At 40.9% G+C, this 20,753-nt stretch overlaps 1 protein-coding gene across 1 annotated transcript in view; it reads right to left on the bottom strand.

Annotated features, from left to right (window-relative positions):
• LOC129558853 (adhesion G protein-coupled receptor E3-like) overlaps window positions 1-13,774 on the bottom strand; it is a 46,015-nt gene extending 32,241 nt beyond the window's left edge. The window contains exons 1-4 of the mRNA XM_088838937.1: window positions 13,723-13,774; window positions 11,450-11,500; window positions 7,431-7,577; window positions 715-861 (exon numbers count right to left, since the gene is read on the bottom strand). Of these exons, the coding sequence (XP_088695063.1) occupies window positions 715-861; window positions 7,431-7,577; window positions 11,450-11,500; window positions 13,723-13,756 (379 nt within the window). The 5' untranslated portion in view covers window positions 13,757-13,774. The remainder of the gene's footprint in view (window positions 1-714; window positions 862-7,430; window positions 7,578-11,449; window positions 11,501-13,722) is intronic.
• Window positions 13,775-20,753: the final 6,979 nt, after the last annotated feature.

The raw sequence follows: 20,753 nt of genomic DNA, 5'->3' as shown, positions 1-20,753 counted from the left end.
TGATGTTTGAGCCCATCCATGAGGATGACAGGAAGGTAGATTCTTTACTGTCTGAGTCACCAGGGAAGCCCTAATACCATGTTAATGAAGGGTAACTACCAGCAAGGAAAATTAAAGAGTAGAATAATCAGTTAGATGAGATGGTTAGATAGCATCACTGACTCAATGGACACAAATCTGAACAAACCCTGGGAGATAGTTAAAGACAGGGAAGCCTGGCGTGCTGCAGTCCATGGAGTTGCAAAGAGTTGGATACAACTAAGCAACTGAACAACAACAATAAATACTTCAATAAAACTTTTTAATTAAAAAAATAGTTTAATATATATTTGGGCTTCCCTGGTGGCTCAGACTGTAATGAATCTGCCTGCATTGTGGGAGACCAGTGGTTGATCTCTGGGTCGGGAATATCCCTTGGAGAAGGAAATGGCAACCCACTCCAGTATTCTTGCCTGCAGAATCCCATGGGCAGAGCAGCCTGGCGGGCTACAGTCCATGGGATCACAAAGAACTGAACACAACTGAAGCGATTGAGCACACATGCATACATGTTATGCACACATAAACAGCTATATTAAAGGACAGTGTTTAGATACTGAGGAAATGAAAGGTTATTAGCATATTGAAGTAAGATCTGTACTGATGTATTGTTTGTTTTGCTCAACTCTTTCTCTAAGGAAATTTTCACCGGAAGGCGTCAGAGAATCTGCTTACCTATGCAAGTTCCTCTGGAGCCAGTAAATTGAGTTCTCCCATCAGGTGTCTCAAACCCAGGATTGCAGACACATAAGTAGCTTCCCAGGGTGTTGTTACATGTGGCTGTCAGTGGGCACACTGTGGTGTTCAGGCATTCATTCTTATCTGTGGCAGGAAAAGGATGAAGAGTGAATTAAGGTTGCTAATCAAGACTTCTTGGGCTCAGGCCAGTCGATATCCGCCTGAGAAGGTGCACCGGTTGTATACCCAGAAAACCGAGTGGCAGGGACTGGGGAGGCGATAAGTCGCAGCGACCGCACTCACTAAACACCTGGTCACCTGAGCTGCTCGGACCGGGGAAGACACAAAACGCAGACCCAGCCAAGTCTGCGCCTTTGTGGAGTACCCGAGAAACTGAACTTGAGACGCTCAGACCTGGGAAGTGCATACAACCCAGCGCCGGCCTCAGACAGTTCCCGGCAGAGCAACCTAGAGCCTGTGCAGTGTAGACTGGGACAGCACACGCGCTGTGAGCGGGGGCAAACCCAGTGTGGCCGTGACCCTGCGAGCACTCCCCACAGACACCAGAGATATTTGTCTGCAGCGTTCCTCCCTTCCCAGAACAGGACTGAACAACTGAGCCTTAAAAAGTGTCCACCTGCACCCTAGTGTCAGGGCGGAAATTACACACTGACGAGACCAGCAAACAGAAGCTAAAACAGAGGGAACCACCTTGGAAATGACAGATAGAGAAGTCTAGAAACTACTCCAAGATTAAGACCAAAAACCAGAGGCAAGAGGCTTAAGCCCGAATCCTGAGAACACCAGAGAACTCCTGACTTCAGGGAACATTAATCGATAGGAACTCATCAAACACTTCCATACCTACACTAAAACCAAGCACCACCCAAGGGTCAACAAGTTCCAGAGCAAGACATACCACGCAAATTCTCCAGCAACACAGGAAAATAGCCCTGAGTTTCAATATACAGGCTGCCCAAAGTCACTCCAAACCCACTGACTTCTCATAACTCATCACTGGACACTACATTGCACCCCAGAGAGAAGAAATCCAGCTCCACCCACCAGAACACCGACACAAGCTTCCCTAACCAGGGAACCTTGACAAGTCACCGTCCAACCCCACACACAGCGAGGAAACTACATAATAAAGAGAACTCCACAAATGGCCAGAAGAGGGAAAGGCCACCCCAAGCAAAGCAATATAAGCAAGACGAAGAGGCAGAGAAATACCCAGCAAGTAAAGGAACAAGATAAATGCCCACCAACACAAACAAAAGAGGAAGATATAGGGAATCTACCTGATAAAGAATTTAGAATTTTGATGGCGAAAATGATTCAAAATCTTGAAAGCAAAATGGAGTTACAGATAAATAACCTGGAGAAAAGGATTGAGAAGATGGAAGAAAGGTTTAATAAGGACTTAGAGGAAATAAAAAAGAGTCAATATACAATGAATAATGCAATAGATGAGATCAGAAACACTCTGGAGGGAACAAACAGTAGAATAACAGAGGCAGAAGACAGGATAAGCGAGTTAGAAGATAGAATTGTAGAAATAAATGAAACAGAGGAAAAAAGAAAAAAGAATTAAAAGAAATGAGGACAATATTAGAGACCTCTGGGACAATGTTAAACGCTCCAACATTCGAATCATAGGAGTCCCAGAAGAAGAAGACAAAAAGAAAGACCATGAGAGAATACTTGAGGAGATAATAGTTGAAAACTTCCCTAAAATGGGGAAAGAAATAATCACCCAAGTCCAAGAAACCCAGAGAGTCCCCAACAGGATAAACCCAAGGCGAAATACTCCAAGACACATATTAATCAAATTAACAAAGATCAAACACAAAGAACAAATATTAAAAGCAGCAAGGGAAAAGCAGCAAATAACACACAAGGGGATTCCCATAAGGATAACAGCTGATCTTTCAACAGAAACTCTTCAGGCCAGGAGGGAATGGCAAGACATACTTAAAGTGATGAAAAAAAAAATAACCTACAGCCCAGATTACTCTACCCAGCAAGGATCTCATTCAAATATAAAGGAGAAGTCAAAAGCTTTACAGACAAGCAAAAGCTGAGAGAATTCAGCCTCACCAAACCAGCTCTCCAACAAATGCTAAAGGATCTTCTCTAGACAGGAAACACAGAAAGGGTGTATAAACTCGAACCCAAAGCAATAAAGAAAATGGCAACAGGATCATACTTATCAATAATTATCTTAAATGTAAATAGGTTGAATGCCCCAACCAAAAGACAAAGGCTGGCTGAATGGATACAAAAACAAGAACCCCATATATGTTGTCTACAAGAGACCCACCTCAAAATGAGGGACACATACAGACTGAAAGTGAAGGGCTGGAAAAAGATATTCCATGCAAATAGAGACCAAAAGAAAGCAGGAGTAGCGATACTCATATCAGATAAAATAGACTTTAAAACAAAGGCTGTGAAAGAGACAAAGAAGGAAACTACATAATGATCAAAGGATCAATCCGAGAAGAAGATATAACAATTATAAATATTTATGCACCCAACATAGGAGCACTGCAATGTGTAAGACAATTACTAACAAGTATGAAAGGGGAAATTAACAACAATGCAATAATAGTGGGAGATTTTAATACCCCACTTACTTCCTAACACCATACACCAAAATAAACTCAAAATGGATTAGAGAGCTAAATGTAAGACCAGATACTATAAAACTCCTAGAGGAGAACGTAGGCAAAACACTCTCTGACATAAAACACAGCAGGATCCTCCAAGACCCACCTCCCAGAATATTGGAAATAAAAACAAAAATAAACAAATTGGACCTAATTAAAAACAAAAGCTTCTTCACAGCAAAGGAAACTATAAGCAAGGTGAAAAGACAGCCTTCAGAATGGGAGAAAATAATAGCAAATGAAGCAACTGATAAAGGATTAATCTCCAAAATATACAAGCAGCTCCTGCAGCTCAATTCCAGAAAAATAAATGACCCAATCAAGAAATGGGCTAAAGAACTAAACAGACATTTCTCCAAAGAAGACATAAAGATGGCTAACAAACACATGAAAAAATGCTCAACATCCCTCATAATCAGAGAAATGCAAATCAAAACCACAATGAGATACCATTTCACACCAGTCAGAATGGCTGCTATCCAAAAGTCTACATGCAATAAATGCTGGAGAGGGTGTGGAGAGAAGGGAACCCTCTTACACTGTTGGTGGGAATGCAAACTAGTACAGCCACTATGGAGAACAGTGTGGAGATTCCTCAAAAAACCGGAAATAGAACTGCCATACGATCCAGCAATCGCACTCCTGGGCATACACACCGAGGAAACCAGAATTGAAAGAGACACATGTACTCCAATGTTCATTGCAGCACTGTTTATAATAGCCAGGACATGGAAGCAACCTAGATGTCCATCTGCAGATGAATGGATAAGAAAGCTTTGGTACATATACACAATGGAGTATTACTCAGCCATTAAAAAGAATGCATTTGAACCAGTTCTAATGAGGTGGATGAAACCAGAGCCTATTGTACAGAGTGAAGTAAGCCAGAAAGAAAAACACCAATACAATATACTAACACATATATATGGAATTTAGAAAGATGCAAATGATAACCCTGTATACGAGACAGCAAAAGAGACACAGATGTATAGAACAGTCTTTGGGACTCTGTGGGACAGGGTGAGGGTGGGATGGTTTGGGAGAATGGCACTGAAACATGTATATTATCATATGTGAAATGAATAGCCAGTTCAGGGTCGATGCATGTTACAGGATGCTCGGGGCTGGTGTGCGGGGATGACCCAGAGGGAGGATAAGGGGAGGAGGGAGGTGGGAGGGGGGTTCGGGAGGAGGAACTCATGTACACCTGGGGCGGATTCATGTCAATGCATGGCAAAACCAACCAATATAATATTGTAAAATAAATAAATAAAAAAAAGAGTGAATTATTCAGTGACAGGGCTCCATGGGGTCACTCAAGGCTCCATGAATTCACTTCTTCATGCCACACTTGTGGCATGTCCACCACACACAGGTCACAGTCTGTGCATTTCAAGGCACGCACCTTGATTTGCTCAAGGCTGTCTCAATATACACTTGAAAGTTTTGCCTATAGAAAACCACTAAGTGCCAACCCAACCGAGATGGTCAGCCAGTATCAGAGCAGTGAACAGGATTACTCATGTTTATTTTCCTTTTTTAAAATCAACTTTTATTGGAGTATATAAAACATTTCTTTTTTCTAGTGTTGGAGTCCATCCATGAGGATGATGCCAGGAAGGTAGATTATTTACTGTCTGAGTCACCAGGGAAGCCATGTTAATGAAGGGTAACTACAAGCAAGGAAAATAAGAGTAGAATAATCAGTTAGATGAGATGGTTAGATAGCATCACTGACTCAATGGACATGAATCTGAGCAAATTCTGGGAGATAGTTAAAGACGGGAAAGCCTGGCGTGCTACAGTCCATGGGGTTGCAGAGTTGGACACAACTTAGTGACTGAAAAACAATAAATACTTCAAACATTTTTTTTTCACTTAAAAATAGTTTAATACATATTACTTTTAAAAATAGTTTAATATGGGCTTCCCTGGTTGCTCAGACTATAATGAATCTGCCTGCAGAGCCTGCCTCCAAGCTCTGTCTCTGGGTTGGGAATATCCCTTGGAGAAGGAAATGTCAACCCATTCTAGTATTCTTGCCTGGGAAATCCCATGGACAGAGGAGCCTGGTGGGCTATAGTCCATGGTGTTGCAGAGTTGGAGATGAAGGAGTGACTAACACTAACTTAACATACATATTTATTTATTTATTGTTTAAAAAACAGTAAAAGGAACAGAGAGTGATGAGTAGATTTTTAAAGTATGAGTTTAGAAAATATGTCTCAGAGGAAGTGACAAAGTGTAAGAGAATATGAAAATACCATTCAATAAATTCCCAGAGGAAAGAGTGGGGTGAGATTTAGAAAACAATGGAACTCATTGGGCTTCCCAGGTGGTGCTAGTGGTAAAGAAGCTACTTGCCAAGGCAGGAGACGCAAGAGATGTGGGTTTGATCCCCAGGTCAGGAAGATCCCTTGGGGAGGAAAATGGTAATCCACTTCCGTATTCTTGCCTGGAAAGTTTTATGGACAAGAGGAACCTGGTGGGCTACAGTCCATGGGGCCAGCGAGTGACTGAGTAACAGCATACACAGAACTCCTCTGTGCAGAAAACAATGGGAGAACTAAGATGACTTTTCGATGAGTCCACATTCTCTGTGTCTTGGGCACAGTTGGTATTCTTATGTTCAGATTCTACAAGCAATTCGTTCTGAAGAGGGTGTGGAGAGAAGGGAACCCTCCTACATTGTTGGTAGGAATGTAAATTGATACAGCCACTATGGAGAACAGCGTGGCGTACTTAAAAAAATAAAAATAGAGTTATCATATGATTCCATAATCCTACTCCTGAGAAAATTTCTTTCTACCTAAAAAATAAATATACAAACAACTTTTTAAAATGAGTTGATTTTGCCATTTGAAAAAATCAGGAACAGCATTTAAAAAATCACTAGTGTGTTTTAGAAGTTCAGTTCTTATAAAACACTTTCTAAAAACTACTTTCTAAACCGAAGCAATAACATGTTAGAACATATAATGAAAACAAATTCCCATGCACAAATCTTTATAACCTTTTCATTAATTTTTTGCTATAAACACAAATGTAAGTGCTAACAGTTTTTTGAAACCCCAAAATGCAAAATGGTAGTAATAAAATTTTGTGTGAGCTCCATTTTTTTTTAAATTTAGTGTATTAGGAAACTTGCTCCTTGGAAGGAAAGCTATGACAAATCTAGACAGCATATTAAAAAGCAGAGACATCATTTTGCCAATGCCAACAAAGGTCTGTATAGTCAAAGCTATGATTTTTCCAGTAGTTGTATACGAATGTGAGAGTTGGACCATGAAGAAGACCATGCACTGAAGAATTGATGCCTTCAAATTATGACACTGGAGAAGACTCTTGAGAGTCCCTTAGACAGCAACGAGATCAAATCAATCAGTTCTAAAGGAAGTCAGTCCTGAATATTCATTGGAAGGACTGATGCTAAGGCTGAAGCTCAAATACTTTGCCCCCCTGAAATGAAGAGCTAACTCATTGAAAAAGACCCTGATGCTGGGAAAGGTTGAAGGCTAAAGAAGAAGAGGGCAGCAGAGGAGGAGACAGATAGCAGAACCAACTCAATGCACACGAATTTGAGCAAACTCTGGGAGATAGTGAAAGATAGGGAAGCCTGGCACGCTGCAGTTCATGGGGTTGCAAAGAGTAAGACATGACTTAGCAACTGAACAACAACATTTCCAAAGGAGAAAAACTCATTAGGTTATACATGTCTGCCAACCGTTTATTAATACGGACTTTAAAATATTCCAAATTGAGGACAAACCCCTTTTAAACATCCCTGGTAACATTCCTTCTTCCTTAGTACTTAGATCCAAAGACTATGCAGTCTAAACAAAAAGATCCTTGAGCTAAAGAATTTAAGGGCTCTTTAATGCTATTCAACAAAAAATTGTTTTTCATGCCTAGCACATAGGTCTCCACTATCAAAGCCATTGATTTGATCAGTTATTATCAAAATTTGGGTCCAATCTCTCAATAGGAGGGATGAGTAGACCTACTTTTTTTCTAGAATGTTCTTACTGAAATAACACTCACCTATGCACCTCACTCCAGAATGATTAAAACGTCTCTTGCCGTTGCTTGATTCATATCCGGATTTACAGGTGCAAAAGTAGCTTTCCACAGTGTTAATGCAGGTGGCTTTCGAAGGACAGGCCCGGGTATCCAGGCATTCATCTACATCTGTGATTAAGGATCCATCAAAGGTCAAATGAGTGAGTTCAGTCCATGTCACTATCCTGTTATGCAGGCATTCAGTTCACTACGGAGTACTCCTTAGGTTCCCAGCACTTGATTTACCATTCTCTTACCCACCAGTTAATGAAAGCACTCCAGGTCCTGGTTCCACAAGAGCTTATATTTTTATGAGGGGACAAGGGAACAAATTATCCCATATGGAAAGGATTGCAAATAGATATAAGAAACCAGACTGAGGGCAAGAGGAGAAGGGGGTGACAGAGAATGAGATGGTTGGAGGATATCACCAACTCAATGGACATGAGTTTGAGCAAACTCCAGGAGATGGTGAAGGACAGGGAAGTCTGGTGTGCTGCAGCCCATGGGGCCACAAAGAGTCAGACACGACTTAGCAACTGAACAACCATAGGAAGAAGTCCGAGGTGGGACGAGTTGAGAAAGTAGCATTGAAACATACATTGCCGTATGTAAAATTAGATGGTCAGTGAAAATTTCACTGTATGAAGCATGAAGCTCAAACCCAGTGCTCTGTGACAACCTAAAGGGGTGGGATGGGGTGGGAGGTGGGAGGGAGGTTCAAGAGGAAGGGGACATATGTACACCCATGAGTGTGAGCACACTCCAGGAGTTGGTGATAAACAGGGAAGCCTGGCACATTGCATTCATGGGGTCTCAAAGAATTGGACACTGAGCAACTGAACTGAACTGATAGCTGATTCATATTGATGTATGGCAGAAATTAACACAATACCATAAGGCAATTATCCTCCAATTAAAAATAAATTTGAAAAAAAGAAGCCAGAGGCTAAGAGAGGGTCAGGAAGAGAAATTCTGTAGGATGACCAGGGCAAGTGTGGCTGAGATGACTAAGTATGAGAAAATCTAGCAGAAGGTAGTTTTTTGTTTTTTTTTTTCTGGCCCTGCCACATGGCATGTGGGATCTTAGTTCCCCAACTGGAGATTGAACCCGGGTCCTTTGTGTTGAAAGTATGGAGTCTTAACCACTGGACAGCCAGGGAAGTCTCTAGCAGAAGGTTTTCTTGAGCAGTGGGACAAGCCATGAGATGGAGACCACCTTGGCATGGAATGGTAGGCAAGAGTGAACAGGGAGACAGAGTGATCATCCCTGAGTTCAAAATGTAATCTTAGGGGCTTCCCTGGTGGCTCAGTGGTAAAGAATCCATCTGCCAGTTCAGAAGACGTGGGTTCGATTCCTGGTCCAGGAAGATCCCACATGCCTTGGAGCAAGTGAGCCCATTTGCCACAACTACAGAACCCATGTGCTGCAAGTACTGAAGTCTAAGTGCCCTAGTATCCATGCTCGATAACAAGAGAGGCCACCACAATGAGAAGCCTGCACACCACAGCTAGAGAGTAGCCTCTGCTCTCCAAAACTAGAGAAAAGCCCGTGCAGCATCAAAGACCCAGGATAGCCAAAAAAAAATTTTTAATATAATCTTAAAAAGTTAATGTCTCAAGGCAATATCCCACTAAATATTCATGAAGATAATACTCCCTTACTACTTTTTTTTATTGGGCAGGAGGCACAGCATGCGGGACCTTAGTTCCCAGAATAGGGATCAAATCCATGCCCCTTGCAGTGAAAACATAGAGTTATAACCATTGGAGCACCAGGAAAGCCTCATGATTTTTAATTTGCAGTTTCCCAAGCTAGATTGCATTTTCTTAATTTTTTGCTTTCATTTCCTCATTTACAAGATGAAGAAAATAATTCTACATATTTGGTCATCCTATGTTCCAGTGATTCCTCTTAGAGAAATTCCCCCAAGAAAAATGAGAGCATATGTCCACAGAAAGACTTGTACATGAAGTCTTTGTTCAATAGGCTTCACAGCAGCCCTTTTCATCATAGTCAACCCTCAGAAAATCAGGAGTCCATTAACAGGAAAATGGATCAATAAACTGTGGTATATTAGCAAAATGGAATGCTATGTCTGATTGACAAGAGATATTCAGCATGTATTAGGTGAAATAAAAGCATATTGTAAAACACATAAACTGTGACTGCATTTGTGAATAATACATACATAGTCATATCTGTGGAGAAGGCAATGGCAAGCCACTCCAGTACTCTTGCCTAGAAAATCGCATGGACAGGGGAGCCTGGTGGGCTGCAGTCCATGGGGTCGCTACTAGTCGGACACGACTGAGCGACTTCACTTTCACTTTTCACTTTCACACATTGGAGAAGGAAATGGCAACCCACTCCAGTGTTCTTGCCTGGAGAATCCCAGGGACGGGGGAGCCTGGTTGGCTGCCGTCTATGGGGTCACACAGAGTCGGACACGACTGAAGTGACTTAGCAGCAGCAGCAGCAGCAGTCATATCTGCATTTATCAAATCTTGGTCTGTATCTATATCTATTTACCTATTTATGTATGTAAATGCATGTTTATATTTATGTTCATACTATTTAACATACATAGGCTATTTTCACAAAGAACCCACAAAAATTAATTGGAAATAATAAAAGATGATCACTCTTTTTACTGTGACTCATGTGTTTAAATATACACATATTTACTTATTTATGTATATAATATATATTTATAAATGTCTATACCTATGTATGTATATATACTTAAATATATACCTATTTGTCTATGTTTATATTAATATATACTTTTAAAATAACTATATAAATAAGTAAATAGGTACAACATTCTCAGTTGTCCAACTCTTTGCAACCCTATGGACTGTAGCCCACTAGGCTACCCTGTCCATGGGATTCTCCAGGCAAGAATACTGGAGTGGGGTGACATTTCCTATTCCAGGGGATCTTCCCGACCCAAGGATCAAACCTGTGTCTCCTGCACTGCAGGCAGATTCTTTACCACTGAGCCATCAGGGAAGCCCATAAATAGGCACTTATAAATAAATATATATATAAATATATAAATTTATATATAGGTAAATAAGTACATACAGGTGTATATATATATACACACGTATATAGGCATAGCTATATAGAAATATATTAGCATAGGTGTATATTTATTTATAGATATATGTAGATAAAAGAGCATAAATATATACACCATGTTAAAAAGAGGGCTTCCCCAGTGTGATGTGCTTAGTTGCTTAGTAATGTCCAACTCTTTGCAATCCTATGGATTGTGGCTCAGCGTTAAAGAATCTGCCTGCAATGAGGAAGCCACAGGAGACACAGATTCGATCCCTGGGTCAGGAAGATCCCCTGGAGGAGGGCATAGCAGCCCACTCCAGTATTCTTGCCTGGAGAATCCCACGGACAGGGGAGCCTGGCAGAGTACAATCCATAAGGTCGAAAAGAGTCAGACACAACTGACGAGACTTAGCAGGCACGCATAGTAAAAAGAATAGTTTTCTCTTCATTATTTCTATATAATTGTTCTCTTGACTTTTGTGGATTCTTTGTGTAAATAGCCTCAGTTACACAGTAAGAATGAGCCAATAAAGCTATTTCTTTTTAAGTATCTTAAATATAGCGTGGTAGGAAAAACGGTGAAGGCTAGAATTACTTGGAGAGTCACATGAGTTTGAGCAAATGCTTACCATTTCCATATTTTTCTTTTTAAGTCTGAATTTGGGGAGAGCAAAAGTTGTTCTGCTTATCCTCAAACTGCGTTGTAAAGAAACATCTATAGGGACTCTCCTGGCAGTCCAGTGGTTAAGATTCCACCTTCCAGTGCAGGGGCTATGGGTTTGATCCCTGGTCAGGGAACTAGGGTCCCACATGCCTCGGGGTGTGGCCAAAAAAAAAAACAAAAAAACAAACCAACAACAAAATAGAAACATCTGTAGAAACACAGGCTACACAAACTATTCCAGATTCATTCTGCCCATCACCCACATACCTTGAAATGATGAGTTAGGAATATTCAGAAAGAAAATTAAGCAGGAAAGTCCTGGGGGAGAAAACAAAAGGGGAGTTTAATTTTTTAAATACTTTCTGGTGGCCTGAATCTGTTGAGGCTGACTTTACTTTCCTCCCCCAGAAAGCTCTTGAATACTTTCTCTAAACACACTGAGCACATTCAACAAAATTTTGGCCCTCTAGAGACTGGTCGTTGAGAGCTAAAACTCAGTTGATCATGGTCAACAAACATTCACAGACTCATAAAAATATTTTTGAGATGTCAAGGATAATAATGGATGAAACAGGGGAAAATTTAGAAAGCTGAATAATACTGACAAATATTTACTTTAATGCCTTTTATAAGTATATGAGAGAAAGCAAAGCAAAAGTGTTAGTCGCTCAGTCTTTGCGACCTCGTGGACTATAGCCCACCAGGTTCTTCTGTCCATGGGATTTTCCAGGCAAGAATACTGAAGAGGATTGTCATTTCCTTCTCCGGGGGATTGTCATGACCCAGTGATGAAACCTGGGCTGCCTGAATTGCAGGCAGATTCTTTACCGTCTGAACCACCAAGGAAGCCCCTAAATAGTCATATAGGTAGCAAAATGTGGCTTCATCAGTTGTTGAAGTTAACATTCATTGGCAGTTTATTCTGTTTGAAAATAATACAAAAATTAGGTTTTCTCACTGGACACGTGTTTCATAAAAGTCAAAGGAGTAGGGGAATTCCCTGACTGTTCAGTGGTTAGGATTCCGCGCTTTCGCTACTGAGGGGCTGGATTGGATTCCTGGTCCGGGAACTAAGATCCTGTGTTTCCCAGTGTGGTCAAAAAAAGAAAGTCACAGGACTTGGACAATTAAATGAGTTTATCGTGGGCAAGTAACTTAAACCATGTAATTCTAGAAGTCCTCTCGGTATTTTTAGTAAAACAAAAACACATGTAGCATGGAATGAGGAGCAATTTCAATATGTTTTATAAAATACATGTTGGGGCTTCCAAAATTAGCAGCAGGAAGCAAATGTGATTTCTCTGAAACAAGAAAGATACTCATCAATTTTTAGTTCCCATCAAGGTACGTTCATACTGAAAGAGCAACACTGCAATTTTACGAGCAATTTGCATGCTCAGTAAATTTACAAGCAATTTGAATGCTTCGACAGTGGTCAGCTCGGAGACCTAGAGGACCCAAGTACGGAAATTCTGGCTCTTACTAAGCAAATAGATCCAGAAGAATCCAACTCAGTTTCAGGAAGAAAAATGAGCATGGGACAGCTTTCCACGCCAAAAACCTGGCCCTGACACGAAAGAATCCATTCTTACATGAGAGTCATGTTTTGCAAGGGCTTCCCAGTTGGGTCGGTGGTAAAGAATCTGCCTGCCAATGCAGGAGTTGCAGGAGACAAGGTGGCAAAGATCTGGAGAAGGAAACGGCAATCTGCTCCAATATTCTTGCCTGGAAAATCCAGTGGACTGTAGCCCGCCAGGCTCCTCTGTCCATGGGAGTGCAAAGAGTAGGACACGACTGAGCACAGCACAGCAACAACCCCAGAAGCTCAGTTTGATCCTATCCTTGTATAACGGAGTATAAGAGATTACAAGCTTTGAAGAGCCCCATTGCCTGATGAAATCATTTTGAAGTGCCCCATCTTAATTCCTCCAGGTATTTCCATAGGAGACATACCTCAGCCATGGTTTAATAGAGCAAACCAGTTGGATACCCCCTGCCCAAGCCACAGTGTTGAAAACAAGATAAAGTATGAGAGTTCAAGTGTCCTTGCTGTTTCCACTTAAAGAGAATAAAATATATTTTTTAATTTGTTATTAATTTTTTAAAATTATTCTTAATTGGAGGATACTTGCTTTATAGTGTTGTGTTGGCTTCTGCCATACAACAATGTGCATCAGCCATAAGTATACTTGTGTCACCTGTCTCTTGAACTTCACCCCCACTGCCCCCCACCCCAGTCGACCCCTCGATGTTGTCACAGAGCACTGAGTTGCATTTTCTGTGTTATACAGCATCTCCCCACTAGCTATCTATTTTACACATATAATGTGTATGTTTCAATGCTATTTCTCAATTTGTCTCACCTACTTCTTGCCTCCCTGCCCCCTGCCTTCCCTGTGTCCGCAAGTCCATTCTCTGTGCCTGTGTCTGCACCTGCCCTGCAAATAGATTCATCAGTGCCTTTTTTCTAGATTCCATATATACATTAATATACAACATCTGTTTTTCTTAAAAGAGAATAAAATATTTTAACGACTTACCACTCAAAGGCAAAAAGAGACTTCGAGCCATCATGACAAAATGAAAACAGAAATAGGAACTTATATGTCTTTATCTCTAGTGTTTCTCAAGGAGAATTGGCGGTTTTGTAACAGCTACTGTGGGACCATCTTCTAGTATTCTAATGAGAAACTAAAGAGAACAGCAGGTTTTTTTTTTTAAATACAGAAACAGAGACTGTCAACTGAAGGCTGCAACTTACTCTGAAATGCATTTTAAAAAATTAGATGCATGTCAGAAAATTACTAGAGTTAATCAGTGAATTTATTAAAGTTGCAGGATACAAAATCAATACACAAAAATCACTTGCACTTCTATACACTAACAATGAAAAATTGGAAAGAGAAATTAAGGAATCAATCCCATTCACTATTGCAACAAAAAGAATTAAATATATAGGAATAAACTTACATAAGAAAACAAATGAACTGTTACACAGAAAGTTATAAGACAATAATGAAAGAATCAAAGATCACATAAGCAGATGGAGAGATATTCCATGTTCCTGGGTAGGAAGAATCAATATTGTGAAAATGACTATACTACCAAATGCAATCTACAGATTCAATGTGATTCCTATCAAATTCTAATTGACATTTTTCACAGAACTAGAACAAAAAATTACACAATTCTTATGGAAACACAAAAGACCCCAAATAGCCAAAGCAGTCTTGAGAAAGAAGACTGGAGCTGGAGGAATCAACTTTCCTGACTTCAGATTATACTACTAAGCTACAGTCATCAAGACCATATGGTATTGGCACAGAAACAGAAACAGACCAATGGAACAAATAGAAGTCCCGGAAATAAACCCATGCACCTATGGGTACCTAATTTTTGACAAAGGAGGCAAGAATATACAATGGTGCCAAGACAGCCTCTTTAATAAATAGTGCTGGGAAAACTGGACAGCTACATGTAAAAAAATGAAATTAAAACACTTCCTAACACCATATACAAAGATAAACTCAAAATGGATTAAAGACCTAAATGTAAGACCAGAAGCTATAAAACTCTTAGAGGAAAACATAGGCAGAACACTCGAAGACATGAATCAAAGCAAGATCCTCTATGACCCGCCTTCTAGGGTAATGGAAATAAAAACAAAAGTAAACAAATGGGACCTGATTAAACTTAAAAACTTTTGCATAGCAAAGGAAACTATAAGCAAGGTGAAAAGACAACCCTCAGAATGGGAGAAAATAATAGCAAATGAAACAACTGACAAAGGATTAATTTCCAAAATATAGAAGCAGCTCATACAACTCAATACCAGAAAAACAAATAACCAAATCAAATAGTGGGTAACAGACCTAAACAGACATTTCTCCAAAGAAGACACACAGATGGCTAACAAACACATGAAAAAATGCTCAACATCGCTCATTATTCAGTTCAGTTCAGTCGCTCAGTCGTGTCTGACTCTCCGCGACCCCATGAATCACAGCACGCCAGGCCTCCCTGTCCATCACCAACTCCCGGAGTACACTCAAATTCATGTCCACAGAGTCGGTGATGCCATCCAGCCATCTCATTCTCCGGCGTCCCCTTCTCCTCCCGCCCCCAACCTTTCCCAGCATCAGAGTCTTTTCCAGTGAGTCAACTCGTCGCATGAGGTGGCCAAAGTATTGCAGTTTCAGCTTTAGCATCAGTCCCTCCAATGAACACCCAGGACTGATCTCCTTTAGAATGGACTGGTTGGATCTCCTTGCAGTATAAGGGACTCTCAAGAGTCTTCTCCAGCACCACAGTTCAAAAGCATCAATTCTTCGGCGATCAGCTTTCTTCACAAAGCCTTTGACTGTGTCGATCACAATAAACTGTGGAACATTCTGAAAGAGATGGGAATCCCAGACCACCTGACCTGCCTCTTGAGAAACCTGTATGCAGGTCAGGAAGCAACAGTTAGAACTGTACATGGAACAACAGACTGGTTCCAAATAGGAAAAGGAGTACGTCAAGGTTGTATATTGTCACCCTGCTTATTTAACTTATATTCAGAGTACATCATGAGGAATGCTGGGCTGGAAGAAGCACAAGCTGGAATCAAGATTGCTGGGAGAAATATCAATAACCTCAGATATGCAGATGACACTACCCTTATGGCAGAAAGTGAAGAGGAACTAAAAAGCCTCTTGATGAAAGTGAAAGAGGAGAGTGAAAAGGTTGGCTTAAAGCACAACATTCAGAAAACAAAGATCATGGCATCTGGTCCCATCACTTCATGGGAAATAGATGGAAAAACAGTGGAAACAGTGTCAGACTTTATTTTTTTTGGCTCCAAAATCACCGCAGATGCTGATTGCAGCCATGAAATTAAAAGACGTTTGCTCCTTGGAAGGAAAGTTATGACCAACCTTGACAGTATATTAAAAAGCAGAGACATTACTTTGCCAACCAAGGTCCGTCTAGTCAAGGCAGTGGTTTTTCCCATGGTCATGTATAGATGTGAGAGTTGGACTGTGAAGAAAGCTGATCGCTCATTATTAGAGAAATTCAAATCAAAACTACAATGAGATATCACCTCACATCAGTCAGAATGGCCATCACCAAAAAGTCTGCAAACAATAAATGCTGGAGAGGGGGTGTGGAGAAAAGGGAACACTCTTGCACTGTTGGTGGGTGTGTAAATTGATACAGTCACTATGGAAGACGTTATGGAGATTCCTTAAAAAACTAGGAATAAAACCACCATATGATCCAGCAATCCCACTCCTAGGCATATACCCTGAGGAAACCAAAATTGAAAAATACACATGTATCCCATTGTTCATTGCAGCACTATCTACAATAGCCAGAACATGGAAGCAACGTAGATGTCCATCAACAGATGAATGGATAAAGAAGTTGTGGTACATATACACAGTGGGATATTACTCAGCCATAAAAAGTCAGTTCTAATGAGGTGGGTGAACCTCGAACCTAGAACCTATTATACAGAGTGAAGTGAGTCAGAAAGAGAAAGATAAATATCGTATTCTAATGCATATATGAGAGAAAGAAATGGCAACCCACTCCACTCTTCTTGCCTAGAGAATTCCATCGACAGAGGTGCCTGGTGGGCTGCTGTCCATGGGGTCACACAGAGTCAGACATGACTGAAGAAACTTAGCATGCATGCATGCATTGGAGAAGGAAATGGCAACCCACTCCAGTATTCTTGCCTGGAGAATCCCAGGGACAGAGGAACCTGATGGACTGCCATCTATAGGGTCGCACAGAGTCGGACATGAGTGAAGCAACTTAGCAGCAGCAGCAGCAGCGCATATATATGTAATCTAGAAAAATGGTACTGAAGAATTTATTTACAGGGAAACAATGGAGAAACAGATATAGAAAATAGACTTATGGACATGGGGAGAGGGGAGGAGAGAGTGAGATGTATGGAAAGAGAAACTTATATTACCATATGCAAAATAGATAGCCAACAGGAATTTGCTGTCCGGCTTAGGAAACTCAAACAGGGGCTCTGTATCATCTCAGAGGGATGGGATGGGGAGGGAGATGCAAGGGAGGTTCAAAAGTGAGGGGATATATGTATACCTATGGCTGATTCATGTTGAGATTTGACAGAAAAAAAATTCTGTAAAGCAATTATCCTTCAATAAAAAATTAATTAGAAAAATAAGATGGATGAATGAATGAAGTGAGAGGGCAATGCAGACATGGAGATACATTGTAAAAGCACAAGTAAAATGTTCACTGAAGATTCCAGGTTCATGTGCATGGCCTGATTTTGCTCCTACCCCTCAGAAATGGCAACTGGCTTGTAGCCTTTTTGTATCTTATTGTTCATGATTTGCCCCCATCTGTGCATGTGTGAAGTTGTTAGTCCCATTTTGCATTTTGTTGTTCAGGGAGCTGTTTGTCCAGGGGGAACCACTGCAAGAAAGGGTCCCAGAAACCAGCCTCTCTCAGGTACATGGGCATTCACTGTGAAATTCTTGCAGCCTGGCAAGTTTTCATAATAAAATGATGTTTAAAAATCTTCAAGTACATTTCTTATAGAAATCTTAGAAACATGGATTTAAAAAAGAAGAAAATAAAAGCTACATCTAAGCTCTATGCTCAGAGCTCCTACTAATGTTAGAAAATTTTTAATTATGCTCTGCATATTGTTTCTGTATCTTGGGATCATTGACATTGGAGTTGGATTATTCTTTGCTGTGGGAGCCTGTTGTAAGCCCCACCCACTAGAGGCTAGCAGTTGCTGCTGCTGCTGCTGCTAAGTCACTTCAGTCGTGTCCGACTCTGTGTGACCCCATAGACGGAAGCCCACCAGGCTCCCCCGCCCCTGGGATTCTCCAGGCAAGAACACTGGAGTGGGTTGCCATTTCCTTCTCCAATGTGTGAAAGTAAAAAGTGAAAGTGAAGTCGCTCAGTCGTGTCCGACCCTTAGCGACCCCATGGACTGCAGCCCACCAGGCTCCTCCACCCATGGGATTTTCTAGGCAAGAGTACTGGAGTGGGTTGCCATTCCCTTCTCCGGAGTACCACCCCCCAAATGTGACAGTGAAAACTCTGTTGCACCTCCCACTCCCCCATCCTCACATTGGCCCTCCTCCCCACTGGTAACCACTAACTTGTTCTCTCAATCTGTGAGTCTGCTTCTTTTTTATTATATCTATTCACCAGTTTCTTGCATTTTTCAGATCCCACCTCAAAGTGATATCATACAGTTTTTATCTTTCTCTGCCTGACTTACTTCACTTAGCATAATGCCCTCCGTGTTCATACATGTTGCTGCAAATGGCAAATTTTCATTCCTTTTTATGGCTTACAAGTATTCCAGTGTGTGTGTATACCACATCTTTTTTCCATTCATCTGTTGATGGACACTCAGGTTACTTTCATATCTTAGAAATTGTCAATAATCCTGCTATGAACTTTAGGATGCATGTATCTTTTCAAATTAGTGTTTTTGATAATCCACAATAAATGATTTCTTGAAGGATATGTGATTTCAGATGATGCTGGAGAGATTAAATAAGCCTTGACACATAAAGGAGAATGATGAGTTCCAGAGTAAGTGGGCATCAGGGCCAACATTCAGAATTTAGTTCATGGACCAACAACCCAGCCAAGTTGGAAGTGCAAAGTCCGAACAGGGCCAAGAGTACCATGGTGTTAGTTTCCATTCTGATTTGCTATTTCTGACCAAAATAAACTTGCAAATTTGGGGGGAGCAGGGGAAGGGATCAGAAGAGGGAAGTCTCTTTTCTTCTGCTTTTTAAAGAAATAGCTATAGGTGTCTTCACATTAGCTATTACTCATAAGCTGCTTTTTGATCAAGTCCTACAAAGATGAAGTTATCAAATCACTGAGCTGATGTCTTCCAGATGGAGGTCCAAGTTTGTGAGATGCTGAATGTCCCACTATGACCTTTCTCTCTGCATTCACCTCTCGGCCCCAACATATGCCCAATAACAACTTGATCATGCTATATTCTCCACCTGAATCGTACTTCCTTCCATCAGAGACTAGATCAATGCCTTTCATTCATAGAAGGCTATTTCTATTTTCTTTTCTTTTAATTAAGTAATTTTTTACATACACAAAAAGCTTTGCATAATGAATATATGCAACTCGATGAGTTTGTAGATTAGTACACACTCGTAAGATCATCACTGATGCCAGAATATTGGTTCTCTGTACACAATGCTGAAATGAGATATGGAGACAGAGTTTCGAAGGAGAAAGAAAGAGCAGATTTATTCTTTGTCAGGCAAAGAGGGAGAACAGCTAGCTAGTGTCTCAGGAAGTGTTCTCCCCTCTCCAGGGGGAGGCCAAGCAAGACATGGAAATCTTTTCAGCCCCTCAGAATATTCTCCAATGCCCCTTCTGGTCAGTACCATCCTCCCAACCCTGGAATTAGCCCATCTCCACCACCACAGATTATTTTTGTCTGTTCTTGAACTTTAAATAAGTAGACTCATACCCTCTGTTGTCTCCTCAATTGCTCTCCTTTGTTAACCGTTGTCTATTAGATTTATCCATGTTGGGGCACGTAGCTGTGCTTTGTCCTTTTTCATTGGTATACAGGATTCCATTCCATGAATATATCCCAATCTATTTATCCATACATATCTATTGATGTATATGGGTAATCATTTTGCTTGGGAATATCTCTAGGAGTGAAATCACACACACACACACAGCAAAAAGTATATACAGATAACTATAGATAGGGGTAAAGATCACAGATACAGTAGATGTGGCTAAATAATTTTCCAAAGTTTTTATACCACCATTGAGTGTTTTCCCCACATTTTTAGAATTGCATGCACTGAGAAATGGGGTGCTTTAATTATGTGCTGTCTGGTTGCTATACTTGCTTCCTAGATACTGATGGGCATTTTTTCTCAGACTAGATTATTTAGCTCTGTAAGGGTTGCACCCTGATGCATGTTGCTGCAAAAAAGCCACTTCCCCCATTTTCTTCCTGTGGTAATGAGAGGGTAACAGTCAGGAAGGCCAGGGGTCTCCAAACGGAGGAAATAGCCTGCAAGTGTAAGACATTTTTATCTCTCTTAAGCGGCAGGAGGAAACAAACTAGCGATATTTTTTTCTTCTCTATACAACTTTAAAAGGAAGTTTCTCTTGTTGCCATACAAGACAATACTGTGTTGCCATAATGACACCTGGTTTCACCTGAAGTCAACTATTCTCAAATCTTGAGTTAACCAATGCATTTTTCTTTTTTTTATTTAATTTATTTTATTGGAGGCAAATTACCTTACATTAATATATTGGTCGGTTTTGCCGTACATTGACGTGAATCCGCCCCGGGTGTACATGTGTTCCCTTTCTTGAACCCCCCTCCCACCTCCCTCTTCCCCATATCCTCCCTGCATGTCATCCCCGTGCGCCAGCCCCAAGCATCCTGTATCATGCGTCTAACATGGACCGGTCACTTATGATAATATACATGCTACAATGCCGTTCTCCCCAATCATCCCACCTTCACCCTCTCCCACAGAGTCCCAAAGACTGTTCTATATGCCTATGTCTC

This window comes from Moschus berezovskii, chromosome 8, assembly GCF_049115385.1.
Source record: "Moschus berezovskii isolate FMDL1 chromosome 8, NW_MosBer_1.0, whole genome shotgun sequence".
In the NCBI taxonomy this organism is placed as follows: Eukaryota; Metazoa; Chordata; class Mammalia; order Artiodactyla; family Moschidae; genus Moschus; species Moschus berezovskii.
Note: the sequence above shows the minus strand (reverse complement) of the source record. Positions and strands in the feature narration are given on the sequence as shown.